This window comes from Magnolia sinica, chromosome 8, assembly GCF_029962835.1.
Source record: "Magnolia sinica isolate HGM2019 chromosome 8, MsV1, whole genome shotgun sequence".
Classification (NCBI taxonomy): Eukaryota; Viridiplantae; Streptophyta; class Magnoliopsida; order Magnoliales; family Magnoliaceae; genus Magnolia; species Magnolia sinica.
Window position 1 is genome coordinate 3,708,327 of NC_080580.1, and position 16,090 is coordinate 3,724,416.

At 41.0% G+C, this 16,090-nt stretch overlaps 1 protein-coding gene across 1 annotated transcript; it reads left to right on the forward strand.

Annotated features, from left to right (window-relative positions):
- Window positions 1–2,134: 2,134 nt before the first annotated feature.
- Window positions 2,135–6,719, forward strand: LOC131252623 (probable LRR receptor-like serine/threonine-protein kinase At3g47570). Its single transcript, XM_058253257.1, has 2 exons — window positions 2,135–4,855; window positions 6,045–6,719. Exons 1-2 carry the CDS (start codon window positions 2,167–2,169, stop codon window positions 6,485–6,487), a joined length of 3,132 nt encoding a protein of 1,043 aa, XP_058109240.1. The 5' UTR covers window positions 2,135–2,166; the 3' UTR covers window positions 6,488–6,719.
- The last annotated feature ends 9,371 nt before the right edge of the window (window positions 6,720–16,090 follow it).

Genomic DNA, 16,090 nt, shown 5'->3' on the forward strand with positions numbered 1-16,090 from the left:
AGAGATACTAACGTTGATTTAGTAATTAACTTAAGTCCATGTAAATATATCATGCATAGTTACTTAGGGTGCCAAACACAATAGGAGGATTTCAAATCCAGGGGCTGGGTTACGAATCTAGGAGTTCCAAATCCAAGCTCCCAAACAGGCCCTAAAGATTATCTAACCTTTCATCAATTAGCTAACATGGCATTTCCCGAACGAGTGATGGAGATTACATATCAACGGTTGCTCTCAGAAGGAGAAACCATTGACACATGAAGCAGGTTCCAAGAGTGCTTGGTTTTGGCAATCAAAATCAGTTTATCTTTCTTGGTGGAATTGGCGGGACCCACTACATGTTTATGTGCATTTGAATTTCTTTCAACAAACCAAAGACAACAGCAAACCACAGACAGCAATACAATAGCATTTCGCACTACAAGAAATTACTATGTGTTGCACCTGAGATTGTATCTGCTTCATTTTATGCCTACAATAAGCTGTCAAAACGGATGGACGGTGTGGATGTACAACACATACATTTTGGTGGGCTCCACGGCCAGGTTCGCACTCACCTGATTGGTCCCAACTAATCTGCCTCCTCAATTAGAGGTGTGCATCGAGTCGAGTCAGATCGAGTTAGGGCTGATCTGACTCGATCCAGTTTTGAAATAGTCCTGACATGAACTTGATCCAACTCGGTACCAAGTCCAGCATGCTCGACCTGATCTGAGTCCGGATCTAGCTTGGAATAATTCGGACCGAGTCTGACCCAGTCACAAGTACCGAGTCGGGTTGAGTGCATCGATTATTCACGGGCTGAAATCACAACTCAAAACTTAGATTCACTTGTTAGAATTGCAACCTCTCCCTAAGATTCAGCTGCATGGCATCTCAGATCTGAAACGTCTTAACTAAGTTTTTTTTTAATATATATGTATGAGTCGAGTTTTAGATCGAATCGAATCAGTACGAAGTTGGATTTCGGGTCGAGTCGAGTCGAGTTATTGGGTGACTCCAACTTGACTTGGTTTGAGTTTGGATTGGACGAAGTTAACTCAATTCATCTGGACTCACCCACTCGGATCAAATTGAGTAGGACAAATCAAGTTAGCTAAGTCGAGTCGTCCCGTGCCTGAATCTGCTCCTGATGGTGACCCAGATCCAGCCAGGTGAGTGTGACACTCACCGTGGAGCCTACCTTGATGCCTATCCATCCATTTTAATAATTTATTTTAGGGCCTGATCCAAAAATGAAGCAGATAAAAATCTCAATTGGACCACACTACATGAAATAGTGGTCATGGAATGCCTGCCATTAAAAACTTCCTTGAGTTCACCATAATGTTTATTTTCCATCCAAGCTCTTGAAAACTTCACACAGACCATAATTGTTGAATGAAGTGACTGAGAGAGTCTACCTTCTTGACACCGTTTGCGCAGCAGAGAGCTTACGTGTCAAGCTATGGTTGGACATAGAGATTGTGGGAGAGAAGGTCACAATCTGTGTTGGTATCAACACGGTTTCCATCACAAAAAGCTCACGTGTCAAGCGATTGTTGAACGAGGAGACTGGGAGAGTCTACCTTCTTACACGGTTAATTTGCATAGCAGAGGGCTTACGTATCAAGCTATGATTGGATATAGAGATGGTAGGCCCCACATGAAAGCCCCACGCGCCAAACACTTATATTCCTCCACATCTTTCATCTTTAGCTTAGATAGTTCTTTTCTTTATTTTGATATCTATATATTTAAATGAAGGTAGTGTTGTCTATTCAGACATTAAATCATCATATTACTCATCTAATGCTGGACATGAATTACGTGAGGAAAGGAAAGTTGTGGTAGTGGACGATTAAATTATCATATTACTCATCTAAATGGTAGGTGACCTCTTTCGTCAAAAGCGCGTGGGTGCCTAAAGAGTAAAGACCACAAAGAGGAATCATGAAGCCCGGGACTAAAGGCATTCAAAATGGACGGACGGTTTTGATGTAACAGATATACATTATGGTGGGACCCATGGAACCTAGTGACGTCAACACACTTGCATGCAATCGGCTTTCGTTTCCCGTCATATACATTAGCTATTAGCTACGAGAGCTATTTGTAGGTGAGTACAACTCATCCCTGCATTCGTGTTGTTTTTTATTCTTCATCATCCCATCTCCTATCCACATAATGGAATTCCCACGTTCCAATCTCAGGGTATTATGGTCATTTATCCTCTTCCATGCAATCCTTCTCTCCTCCATCAACCCCTGCTCACCCTCGGTATTTACATTGAAAAATGAGACAGATCGACTCGCATTGCTCGCATTCAAATATGGTATTTCCGAAGATCCTTTTGGAATCTTCAGTTCATGGAACGATTCTCTCCATTTCTGTGAATGGGTGGGAGTCACCTGCAGTCGCCGCCATCATCAAAGGGTCACGAGCTTGAACCTCAGGGACCACAGCTTGGTGGGCCACGTATCACCTCACATTGGAAATCTCTCTTTCCTGAGAAGAATCGATCTCTCCAACAACAAATTCCAAGGCCAAATCCCTCAAGAAATAGACCGTCTATTCCGGTTGCAGCATCTCAATCTGTCTGAAAATTCACTCCAAGGAGAAATTCCATCCAATCTGAGCCACTGCTCAGAACTCGTAGCCATTAACCTCACGCGGAATCAGCTCGTCGGAGAACTTCCCGCTGAGCTTGGTTCTTTGTCAAAGCTCATTTTCCTTTCTGTCGCTTTCAATGATCTGAGAGGAAGCATCCCACCTTCGTTGGGGAACCTTTCGTCTCTCACGACTCTTCTTCTAGCATCTAACAATTTTGACGGGCAAATTCCAAACCAGCTTGGTCAATTGGCAGGCATTATCACTTTTCAAATAGCTGCAAATCAGTTATCAGGTACGATTCCACCATCGATTTATAATCTCTCATCCATCCAAGTGTTTAGCGTGTCAGTTAACCGGCTACATGGAAGCATTCCACCCAACCTAGGCCTTTTGTTTCCACACCTGCGTCAGATTTTTGCAGGTAGAAACCAATTCACTGGAACGCTGCCAATTTCATTGTCCAATGCTTCAAGTCTCGGACATGTTGATTTTAGCTCCAACAGTTTCAGTGGACATGTGCCTTTGAATCTAGGAAGTCTTTCTGGTCTCTACCATTTCAATATCGAGAAAAATCAGCTTGGAAACAGAGAAGGTGATGACCTGAGCTTCCTCACTTCACTTACCAACTGCACCAATTTAAAAGTCATGTCTGCTAGTTTTAATAATCTCTCTGGTCTGTTGCCCGGCTCCATTGCTAATCTCTCGACACAGCTAAACATTCTGTATTTACGAGAGAATGAGATATTTGGAACTATTCCCCAAGGAATCGAGAATCTTGTCAGCTTGTATGCTCTGCATCTGCGTGGGAATTCCATGACGGGTACTCTTCCAGATGCTATTGGGAAGCTTAACAATTTGCAAGTCTTGAGTTTCGGTCGAAATAAATTTTCAGGGCAAATCCCACCTTCAATTGGCAACATCACTCGATTGAGCATTCTCCAGTTGGATGGAAATGATTTCCATGGAAGCATACCATCTAGTTTTGGAAATTTGGGATTTATGGAAGAATTCTTCATTTCTGAAAATAAACTCAATGGCACCATACTCAAACAAGTTGGGGCAGCAAAAATCGACATGTCTCGTAACTCATTCACTGGGTCTCTCCTGCTGGAAGTTGATAACTTAGAAAATATTCGGGCAATAGACATCTCAGAGAACAAACTATCAGGTGAAATTCCAGATACATTAGGAAATTGTCAAAGCCTGGAGTTACTCTATATGTATGGCAACTTGTTTCAAGGAACCATTCCAGCGTCTCTAAGGAACTTAAAAGGTATCGAATTTCTACATCTTTCGCGCAATAACTTGTCAGGGCAGATTCCAAAGTATTTTGAAGAATTTCTTTTCTTACAGTATTTGAATTTGTCATTCAATAATTTCGAGGGTGAAGTGCCCAAAGGAGGAATCTTTAGAAATGCCAGCGCAATTTCAGTTGTCGGAAACAGCAAACTATGTGGAGGTATACCAGAACTACAATTGCCAGGGTGCCTTAAGCAAGCTTCCAAGAAACGAGGAAAACCTCTTGCTACCAGAGTAAAAGTCACAGTTATTACTGTGGTTTCATCTTCAATTCTCTTGTCGTGTATCATTGCAGCTCTTTATTGGAGAAGAAATTCTCCAAAGAAAGCTTCTTCTCCATCTTCCACAGAGAATCAGTGGTTACAGGTTTCTTATGCAGATCTCCTTCAAGCAACAGATGGGTTTTCTTCAGCTAATTTAATTGGTGTGGGAAGCTTCGGCTCTGTATATGAAGGACTTCTAGAATGCTTTGAAACACTTGTTGCAGTGAAGGTACTCAACCTCCTACAACAAGGAGCTTTTAAGAGTTTTGCAGCTGAATGTGAAGCTTTAAGAAACATCCGACATCGAAATCTTGCCAAGATCTTAACGGTTTGCTCGAGCATTGATTTTAATGGCAATGATTTCAAAGCTCTAGTGTTTGAGTACATGCCTAATGGTAGTCTGGAGAAGTGGTTGCATCCAAATGTAGATGAACAACCTCAACTGAGGAGTTTGAATCTTACCCAGAGGCTAAATATAGCCATTGATGTGGCTTCGGCATTAGATTATCTTCATCATCATTCCAAAATACCAATTGTTCATCGAGACCTAAAACCAAGCAATGTTCTTCTCGATGATGATATGGTTGCCCACGTGGGTGACTTTGGTTTAACAAGGTTCCTCTCTGAAGCTGCAGAAGGTTTCTCCCAAAATCAAACTACCACATCTGGGATTAAGGGATCGATTGGGTATATTCCTCCAGGTAAGGTTTTCAATCCATTTTTTTAATTCATTCATCTTGCAAAATGATTGGTATTGAGGATTCTTCGATGTCATTGACTGGTTATTGATGGTTGGTGATGTCATTGAAGGTCCCATCAAAGAGGTGCGCAGAATTACTTAAGTGTGCTTAGTTGCGGTAGTATATATACAGGGTGTAATTAAAATTAGGGTATAAATTAGGGTTCTCTAAACGTGCTTAAGGGTTTGAGAGGATTTTTAAGAAAAAAGGTTTGAGCATTTCTTCTTGGAGCTTTGATTGCTAAGATTTCATCTCCTATAACTTCATTTTTTTACAATGCATTATCGCTTTGTGTTGTAGTCTTTTCCCGCATAAATTTGGATTACTTTATGATTGAATATGTTTGTACAATCATGATTATCTTGTTAAATTTCTCTCTTAGTGCTTGATATGAGTCTAAAATATGAACGGTCCATGTGATGTAACACCCCATGAAACCCTCAGCGCGCAACTTTTACCCTGATCCAAAATTTTGGTGGGCCATGGCAAAAGAAAACAGTTTCCTTTCTTGATATACATCTCTCTTTGCTATGGCCCACCAAAGTTTTGAATCAAGGTAAAATCTGGTCCTTAGGAGTTTCATGGGGTACTGCATCACATGGACTGTTCGGATTTTGGGCCCATGATATGTGTGTAAAGGTGTATATGTGCGCGGGTGAGCATGTGATTGAAAGCATGCACTTTTGTGAATGGTGGTGATCATCTGGTCAAGGTGATTTGATGGGCCTCAACAATTCTTGGTAGACCCTCTTATATCCAAGGGTACACAATGGTTAAATGTTGGGTAGATTGGACCCCACATGGATTCACACTGTAATAAGGTACCAACAATTGTTACTAGATTATTTCTCTAGCTGTGATACACTGTTTGTGTATGTGTGTGATAACAGTGGATTTTTTAATCTATTTATAGGATATTTTCTTAGGACTATTTGTTATGAGAAACCATACACTCATTATACAAAGATTGAAGAAATATATATGTTTTGCAGAATTCCTTATTCTCAGATATTCTAAATTTTGGAAAAGGTAGAAATGTTAATTATTTAATTGAAATGTTCCCTTTCTCCCTCTCAATATCTAACCACTATTTTTATCTTTCTTTAAATAGATGCCTAACATTCAAATATGTGATATTTGTAAATCGTAGAGTATGGGATGGGCGGTAAGGCGTCCACACATGGAGATGTATACAGTTATGGGATCCTTCTACTCGAGATGATCACTGGAAAGCGACCAACTGATGACATGTTTAAGGACAATCAGGGCCTTCATCACTTTGCAAAGTCGGCTTTTCCAGAACAAGTAATGGAGATTATAGATCCAAGATTTCTCTTTGAAGATACTGAAGCTATTCAAGACAGTGAAAATCGTAACAATTTGAGAAATAGAATGCATGATTGCTTGGTTTCATTGGTCAGCATTGGTGCATCATGTTCTGCAGAATCGCCAAAGGAACGAATGAAGATAAGAGATGTTGTCATGGAAATGCATGCAATTAGAGACTTATACCTCGAGGTTGGGATTCACCGACAGAGACAAAATAGGCCCCTATTGTTAGGTGAGGGTTCATCTTACCTTGGTAACTACTAATATTAGATTACTAGTTACATTGAAGAAGATTCCGACATAAAATAAAATTGTTTGATATTTTTCTTAAGAAACTCTAGATATATATTGTTTAGTGTTTGAATCTAAGGGGAAGATGTTTTCTTCTTCTTTTTTTATTTTTCTTTTATATATCTTGTTGTAGACAAAGGGTGATTGTATTAGAAATATAATAAGAGAAAATGCTTATCAGAATAAAGAGAATATTGGGTACTAAGATACTGAATCCTCACAAAATTTTATATAACCTATTCCAAAAATACCATTATAATCTTACCAAGTATTCATCAATGGTTTGCCTCTTTATCTGGAAGGTGTGGGCAGTTCCAACCATCCAATCAACTCCTACGAGAAGGAACTCGAATTGGATGCCTGCAAAGTTATCTCTGGACAGTACATCTCGTCAGGCAGGTCCACTTTAGAGTAGGTGGGCCAGGCACGCATGAAAGAGGTGGATATTGAAAGAAACAGTACCACCAGCCCATAGCGTCCAAGCTGTTTTGGGCCTGGCCTACTTTTGTGGGCTTTGAAACTTTGATTTGGTCTGAGCTAAATCTGGGCTAAATCTGGGCTAAGTTCCTCGTCTGATTAGTGTATGGTTGGGCTCAGCCCAGGAATGAAGCCGCATTAACGAATGGGCATTGATGGTGCTCTAGATTCTGCCCATTCTCACTTGCCCTTGCTGTATTTTGATCCAGGGAACATTCGTAATAGGAGAACCCTATTTATGAACTAACTCAAATGGGTTTAAACCCGTAGCTCAATAGCTTGCAACTTGTGTTTCAATGTTGAGGTCATGAGCTCAAGTCTGGCCTATGAAAGGTCTAGCCCATTAGCAATGTACCCGTGTAAATGTCCAAAAAGACCTGAATTAGGCTTCAACAATCATTTCAGTACATGAGGTGGCTGGTTTGGTGAATCTAATGTGATAGAAATGCATTAGATGTTCCCGTCAATGAGCAGCAGTAGCAAGAAAAAGTGTATCCGAAGGGGATATTGTGGAAGCAAATCCAAATTCAATCAACTAAAACAAAATCAAATGCAAACAAAAACATGCTACGAATATAAAAATTTTACGTAGAAAAGCCCTCTTGGGCAAAAACTACGGTACAAAGTAACATGAGATGTAGAACTTACAATGATGAGAGCTCCATTCAAATCACCCAAAACTCTACTTTTTCCTCTATATTACTCTTACGAACGTCTTAAAATTCACTCTAATTCTGATTACACCTTATATATACTACTACAATCGAAATTAAAAACAAATCATGCACTTATGCCATTCCGTGTGCATTGTCGATCAATCGACATTGAACGAGTAATCCTCAATCGACCAAGGATGCATGTTTGATCAATTGAACATACTAAAAACATTTCAGAGAGATTGGGATACTTTTTAAATTGCTATTGATTGATCGACCCAATGATTCAATCCATCAAGCATGGTCCAGGACATTCAGAAAACAATCCATCTAATTTTAGGGAGATTTAATTGATTGAACATTATCAATCAATCAATGTCCCTTATTTCTGCATAAATTGAAGGCATTCATTCAACATCTGACTACTAATCTTGAAAAGATGGTTTGACCAGACCTTAGATTCAAGTGGCCAACGGCACAAAACGGCATGGTATAAGGAGGCTTCCCTTTAAGAAATCATAGAGTTAGAACACGTCTAACCAAACTGAGTTGACTCTGATAAGTCACATCAGACTCGGCTAAATCTTAAACCATTGGTCAAGCCTAGCCCATAAGCTGCCATAGCAAATGGGCCAACCTATAGCTTGTCCAAGTCCAACACCCCATGAACCATTAACCTGTGTCATTTCTTGCACAACCTGAGTCGACTCGGACCAGGCCTGGCTTATCGGATCAAGTCGGACCAAGTTTGAGCTGACTAGGATGAATCTCATCGGGCTTGTCCAAGTCATAAAACCATGGTTCGAGCAGCCAAAATGGGCTAGCCTATATCATGTCCAAGTCTGGCCCATGAATCAAGGTCCATGCCCTGCATGACCCAAGTCAAGCTCAAGCTAGGAACTACGAATCTCAGTCACCAATGCCAAGCTAGTTGCGTCAGGCCATGCATAACCCTCAGGCCCGCATCCAACCAACAAGCCACGAAGATCAGGCCAAACCAAACCCAAAGCCAAGTGGGCCCATTTCCAATCCAGCCAGGTAGCTGATGTCAAAGCCCTGTGATCCTCACCATGATGTATGTGTTTTATCCAAGCCGTTCATTCATTTTTCTAGCCTATTTTAGGGCATGAGCAAGGCATATACAAAGCTCAAGTGCACCCCACTACATGAAACGATAGGGATTGAATTCTTACATTCAAGAACTCCTTAAGGCCACATGTGTTTTGGATCAAGCTAATTTTTGTATTTTCCCATCATTCATGTCTTATCTGACCTTATGAACAAGTTGGATGGCCCTAAGAAGGCCCTGAGAAGGTTTCAACCATGGCCGGCCCCCACTATTTCTCCTAGTGTGGTCCACATAAAGATTTGGATTTGTCTCATATTTTGGGCTCATGCATTAAAATGAACGGGAAAAAATGGAGTGCCAGCATCGAAAAAACACATACATCATGGTGGGCCCATGGAGCTTTGACACAACTAATTGGCTGGTTTTGAGGTCACCAGCCAAATCAAATCTTTTATCATATTGAGTAAACTCTGTTGGGCCCACCATGAATGTCTGTAATTTATCCATGCCATTCATCCATTTTTTCAGCTCATATTAGAGGTTGAGATTAAAATGGAAGTATATTTAAACCTCAAGTGGACCACACCACAGGAAACCGGGGAAATAATGATTTTCACTGTTGAAACCCTCCTACAGTCTTTATTTGTCATCCAACCTTTTTGAAAGATCACACGGACATGGATGAAGGGAAAACACACTTATCAGCTTGATCCAAAATGGCCCACCCAAGTCATGGATTAACTTTATTTTTAAGACTGTGGTCCACCATGGAATGGTACATTTGATTGATGGGGCAGATCTAAAGTTCAAGTGGACACCCACCACAGTTGAAACCTTCCTAAGGCTCACCATGATGTTTCTTTAAGATCCAACCTGTTTATAAGTTAAGACAGACATGGAATAAGGAAAATTATAAATATAGGTTTTATAGAAAACTTACATGGCTCAAGGAATTTTTTAATTACAGGTGTTCAATCTCCACTATTTTCTGTGGTGGGATATAATTGAGCTCTGGATCTGGCTCGTTCTCTGTCTCATGCCTTAAAATGAACTCTCCCAATGGATGGACAGTGGATACAACACGTATATCATAGTAGGGCCCACAGAACGCGGTGACAACAATTCGATACAAGACTTCTGCTTTCGAATTCAGTAGCCAATCCAGTACTCCAATATGATATTCTTGCCCTACATTGGAGTTATCAGACGGTCATTATGATGCATGTATAAACAAAAGTCTGTGGACGCAACTCCCATGACCATTCCCGTTTTGGATTGATGCTTGAAAGTTGTCCAGATGGGCCGCGAAAGGCACTTCGTCCAAGTAGATTTGGAAGACTCACAAGACTTTAGAACCTGTGGTTCACATGAGCCTCAATCTGCCTTCCTTTTTTTCGGCGTGGATAATAACCATACATCACGGTGGGCCCCACACAGAACCTGCCTCGGACCTATTGCCCTGGAGGCGGGGGCAGGACGCAATCGGCTACCCTTTGTCACACGTCTGATCTAAAAGTCAAAGTCAATAAATCAACGTTAACAACGACAGTTCCAGTGGAGAAATATTTTACAAGGAGTCAGATCGGATATTCCATTTTTTCAGTCCAACGAAAAGACTATCTTGTGACACATGGCAAATTGCATGATCCGAGCCCTTTATTAGGTGCCCAAATAGGTATGTCCACTCGTCAGGTTCACCATCTGTCATATAAAAAAATGAACGGATTAAAAAAAAAAAAAAAAAAGGTTTGTGAGAGGCCCATATTGAATGTAACTATTGTGTGACCATCAGATGGTTGAAGGGGTTTCTTTATTTATTTTATTTTTTTTATTATTTTTTTATTTTATTTTTTTAACACACGCACTAACACCCCCACACACCCACGGACTCACACCACATTGTCTGACCACCGGGGATGCACGTCTCTAGCCACGAACGGGCAGTTCTATGGGAGGGTCCACCATAATCCATCTGTTTATTCATACCGTCCATCCCTTCTCTCTTATCATTTTAAATTATGTGCAATAAAATCAGGCAGATCCAACGCTCAAGTGGACCACACCAAATAATAAACTTGGGTTGCAGTAAATGCACGAAAAATTAAATACAAGAGTTCTTTGTGGTGTGTTCCAATTAAGCGTTGGATCCGACTTGTTTTTACGCTCATACCTTAAAATGATATAAGGATCCCCATCTTTGGTGTGTTCTAATTCAGCGTTGGATCTGACTCATTTTTATGCTCATACCTTAAAATGATATAAGAAAAGGGATGCCACCTCATAGCTAGGGACGGGCGGGGTAGGAAGCCATCTTGGGATGGTTGAAGGTTAATCGGGAATCTTCCACAACACCTGTTATAGGCAACGCATAAATACTCAAGATTGTTGAAGTGACCATCTTATATATGTAAAATCCACTCCGTCCCTCGTGCTCTATCTTGGATTCTAGGATTTTGAAGCAAAAACTCACTAATATAAACAACTCAAGTGGGCCACACCACAATGAACAATAGAGATAGGATGCTAATCATAGATTTGTGTGTAGGGTCACCATGGTATCTTTTATCAAACCCGTTAATCAGGTCTAAGGTCTCGTTTGACATCTCTACTCTAATCTAACGAGAACTTTTCGAAAAAGAGCTACTCTTTCTATTCTAGTTCTTTTTTAAATAAGTTCGTTTAGTAAATTATGTTTTCAAAACAATAAGAGTTTTTTAAAAGATAGGTGATGTCATTTTTTAAAAATTACAACAACTCCATTATTAAAAGTAATCCAGACCTTTGTTTTGACGAATCTCATGAGAAATTGATCATGCCCCAAATGGCATGAGAATGGATAGATACAACGTTCATGTTTAAGACATTTAGGGTGTCTATTATGTTAGATATTTGATGTGGGTCATTCATCATATGAAGCCCACCTTTGATGTGGATCGTCCATTGTGTGAGCTAAATCTTCAAAGTAGGCAGTCCATAATGCGAGGCTTATCTCGGAAGTAGACCTGCCATTCATCATTAAGGGTTGAACTTTGAGGTGGATCGTCCATTATTTGAGGCCCACCTTAATGCAGGTTATTCATCATGTGAGGCCTACCATCAATACTAATTATCCTTTATGTGGGCCCCTCAATGTCCACAACTCATGACGTGGAATCCACATTTGATGTGTTCATCATGTGGGCCCCACCTACCTTCGAAGTGGGTTGTCCATCATTTAAAAAAAAAAAAAATCAAAAAATTCAATGAGAACATTTCTTTAATATTGCAAATTTACAATCTAAGCCTTTCGGGTGGAAAACAGGGCAAAAAACCTGCCCCACGTTCAAGTTTCGCTTCCGCCCGGGTAGCCAACTTGATTGCATCATTCATCATCCAAATGTACTGCATTTGGACCCGATCCTGGATCGACATACACAATCCACCGTTGAATCGGGCAACTTGCTACGATTCAGTCTTGAGCAAATCGTTACGCACCGCCAAGCGGTAAAATTCTTCTGTGTATTCTCTCACCGACCGACTACCCTATCGATAATTTTAGTATTGTTGAAATAATATATTATCATAATCGCTAGGGAGGAATCGAGCATGTAATAGTTGCTTCATCCGCTGCAATGTGCAGATTAGTGCTTTCATCTACCCGGTACGCGCGAATTGCAGTTGTTCCCATCAAGCTGAAGCTCCTCCTTTCAACTTGTAGGCCATGAGCTTGACCTTCTTTGCTTCAGAGATGTCCATATAGTCGAAAAATCGCTCAACTTCAGAAAGCTAATCGAGGAAATCCTCAAAGTGTAGTTGGCCATTGAAGTTAGGAATATCAACCCTCATCTTGAATTCTCGATCCGTTCGATCTACTCGATCGCCGCCATGTCTGGGGTGTTGAAAGATTATGTCATCGATTTCCTCCTTACTGGAGCTCCCTTTCTCAGGAATGACCCTTAGATGCACTGCCGATACTATCCTGCGACCAGGGCGATTAATTAGCGGTGGAGGATTACCACCAGGAACACGGAGTTGCCTTAGGTTTTCCGCCAAGAGATCCGCTATGCGATCGATGGAAGCCTACAGCCCCTTGCATGGCTTGCCGATTCTCTCGTTGCACTACTTGAAAGCTACCGCCGTTAAAGGTAAATTCCTTGGAACACCGCCCATGGGATTGTTGCCCGACCCATCATTAAAAGTCATCAATCCGAGGAGAAACCTCGCCTTGATACGACGTAGGGAGGACGTGAGGTCGAGCCGTCTTCTCAAGAGGATAACTATTCGAATCCACGGAACTTCTTCTGGACTCCTCACAGAGACTTCTCGAATCCAAGAGGAAAGAAAGCACAAAATAGAAATAAATTCTAATAAATTCAAAATTGATTGATGAATTATTAAAAACGAGTTCACAACCCTTTAAATAAAGGTATCAAGCAATGAGAAAGAAATTAGAATCAAACTACAACTCAAACTCTTAGAATCCGCGACTTACTATAAATAGTAAACTTACTATTTATAGACGGTCATGATGTCTACTAGTGTGCAAGGTTTTCGGAAAAAAATAGTAAGTGTCCTATTTGGCTTCACCAAACCGTTCTCCTAATTATTCTAAGCTCTTTTCACGTTGGGCGCAACTTCTAAAGCCCGACGGATGAAGAGTTATAATCAAACTAAAACTTACTATTTATAGTAAAAATGAAATTAAAACAGGGAAACGACCGTCGATCTAGGGGTTTTTCGCAATTCCGGGCTGCGCAACCTGGCATAGCGGGTTGGTTGGCTAAAGTAGCTTGTTCTACCACAATATCATATATTTTACGTCAGCTAACTCATTCCGGATTGCGAGATACGCCCGATCTAAGGTCCCAAGCATCCATGTTTGGGCCTTTACAAATACTTGTGCATACATAATTAATGAGAACTGAATTTTAGTTTTTGATACCTATACATATAAATATTATATGAATATTTCTCTCCTTCGGAAGTGGGCCCTCGAAAGGAAATAGCCCGGCAACAAGAGAGAGGGCACCGACACGCTAATCAACGGACCTTAACCACGAGGGCGACACTAAAAATCGACGAACCACTTCTATGTGCGGACCATCACCTTTAGGTTGCCAATTATCAAACTCATGCCACAATTAATGGATTATGTAGTGAATAGATGGATGTATGATAGTTAATGTTGATTTGTGAATACGTAGACAGATGCATGATAACCAGTGTCGATTATTGATTTGGGTAATGTATGGGCTTATGCATGATAATTAGTGTTGATTTATGATGGTGTAGTACATAGACGGATGCATGCTAACCAGTGCCAGTTACTATTGGTTGCGCATGGATATATATGTGCTAATTAGTGTTGATTGATGATTGAGATACTACGTAGATGAATGTTTGCTAACCAGCACACTTGCATCCCTTTTGTTTGCTCATATTATTTAGTATATCCTAAGGTACTGATGAATTTGGCTACTTATTATTGAGTAGAATTGTTTGTGGCATGCTATAAAATTTTAGTCTACCGGTGATTGGGTTGGGCAAAATCAGAAAAATTCACAAGGCAGCCCTACTGGATAGGCTACCCTGGGCCAATCCAACCGATTCAAGCCGAAGACAGAAACCGACAGTAGTTGGACTACATGGAATGCTTGCCCCAATGTCAGTTGTGTCTTAGTTCACCTGAGTCAGCTGAATTGGTCCACTAGTTGGCCAACCATGTGTGTTCACCATGTATGATCACGCCTGCCTAAATTTAAAGCACCTCATACTTATGAGAGGCTTACTGATAACCGTTAGTAATACGATCCCACTAAGACTCATGAGTCGGGCATGATAGTATGGGGCATCGTGTCTGAGCTGTCGGCCTACACTGGGGTGACGAGCCTCCCTATAGTGAGCAGTGAGTAACTAAGACTCGGAAGTTGGGCGTGGTGGTATGGGACACTATGTCCATGCTATCGGCCTACGCTGGGGTGACGAGCCTTCCCATATTGACCAACAAGCATAGGATGTGATAGGTCCTTGTTTGAATGACCCCCGTTAAATTACCCGGTCATTGGTTCCATGCCAGATTACCGTTCAAACAATCCGGGCATGAATGGAATTGGGCGACGAGCCATTCCTTATGGTGATTTGGTTATATAACAAGCCTGCACCTTAGAACTGAGTGATCTACTCGATGTTTGGGTGATGACCCATACCGAGTTGATCCTTATACCTTTTGGTATCATACCTTACCTTTGAAATTATTGATTTGTAAAACAGATGGATGATACCTAAATTTGGATCATGGATCGCAGGCTCAAAGCTATTACGGCCGCCCTGGGCCAAGTGATTTGGATAAGGTTATTGATTAAATGGAGGTGTTTCAGCTTCCCCAATCTTTCTGGATGAATGGATTTAATTAAATACTCGGCTAACATGAATATTCATGGCATTGCATTAGCATAGGTTGGTAACTCCGCAGTTGACGTCGTATTGAGAGAGTGGATGTTCTTTTTCTTTTTTTTTCATTTTATTTATTTTTCTTCAATGCGGCCAACGTAAACATGGGAAAGGCCTGTTTTTTGGTACAATTTATTATTCTAGTGGGGCCTACTTAATGCATACGTTGGATGATATATATATATATATACACACACACACCACTGTAGGGCCCAACAGGCAATAGTTAACGAGCAAGTGAATAATTAATTGCACAAAGGAGAATAATTTGTAGAATGGGCTTTATTTTACAAGTACCTGTAGAAGGGACGAGGATTTCCTGGGAAAGGCTTCCTGAGCTGGGAATCTAGGTGGGGCCACTGTGATGTTTGTGAGAAATCAACCCTGTCCATCAGTTGTGAGAGCTCATTTTAGAACAAGACACCAAAAATCAATTGATTGTAGACTCAAAGGGAGCAACGCAAAGGGAAAATTGGGGTCTAAACCTTATATAAGGTCATTCCCATTGGGATGAAGTGAAAACTTTTGTGTTTTCATATGGTGTGACTATGCAAATGTTTCAACGGTGTCTCATGGTTCCCTTTTGTGTGGCCCATCAAGTCTTGGATCCGGCTGATTTTTTGTAGCCTGTCCTAAAATGAGTTCCCCAACAGATGAATAGGTGAACTTCTACAAATGTTGTGGTGGGACCTAGATTCCCAGTGCATGAACTGATGTAGAGCGGGTCGCGGACAGTTTCATGGCCAAGATGGATCAGAAAAGGCCCGGTCGAAGACAAGTGATCCGGACCGTCGGACTTTAGATCGGGCGTATGTTGCAATCCGGAATGAGTTACCTGACGTAAAATATATGATTTTGGGGTAGAATGAGCTACTTTAGCTAACCAACCCAGCTACGCCGGGTTACGCAGCCTGGAATTGTAAAAAACCCCTAGATCGACGGTCG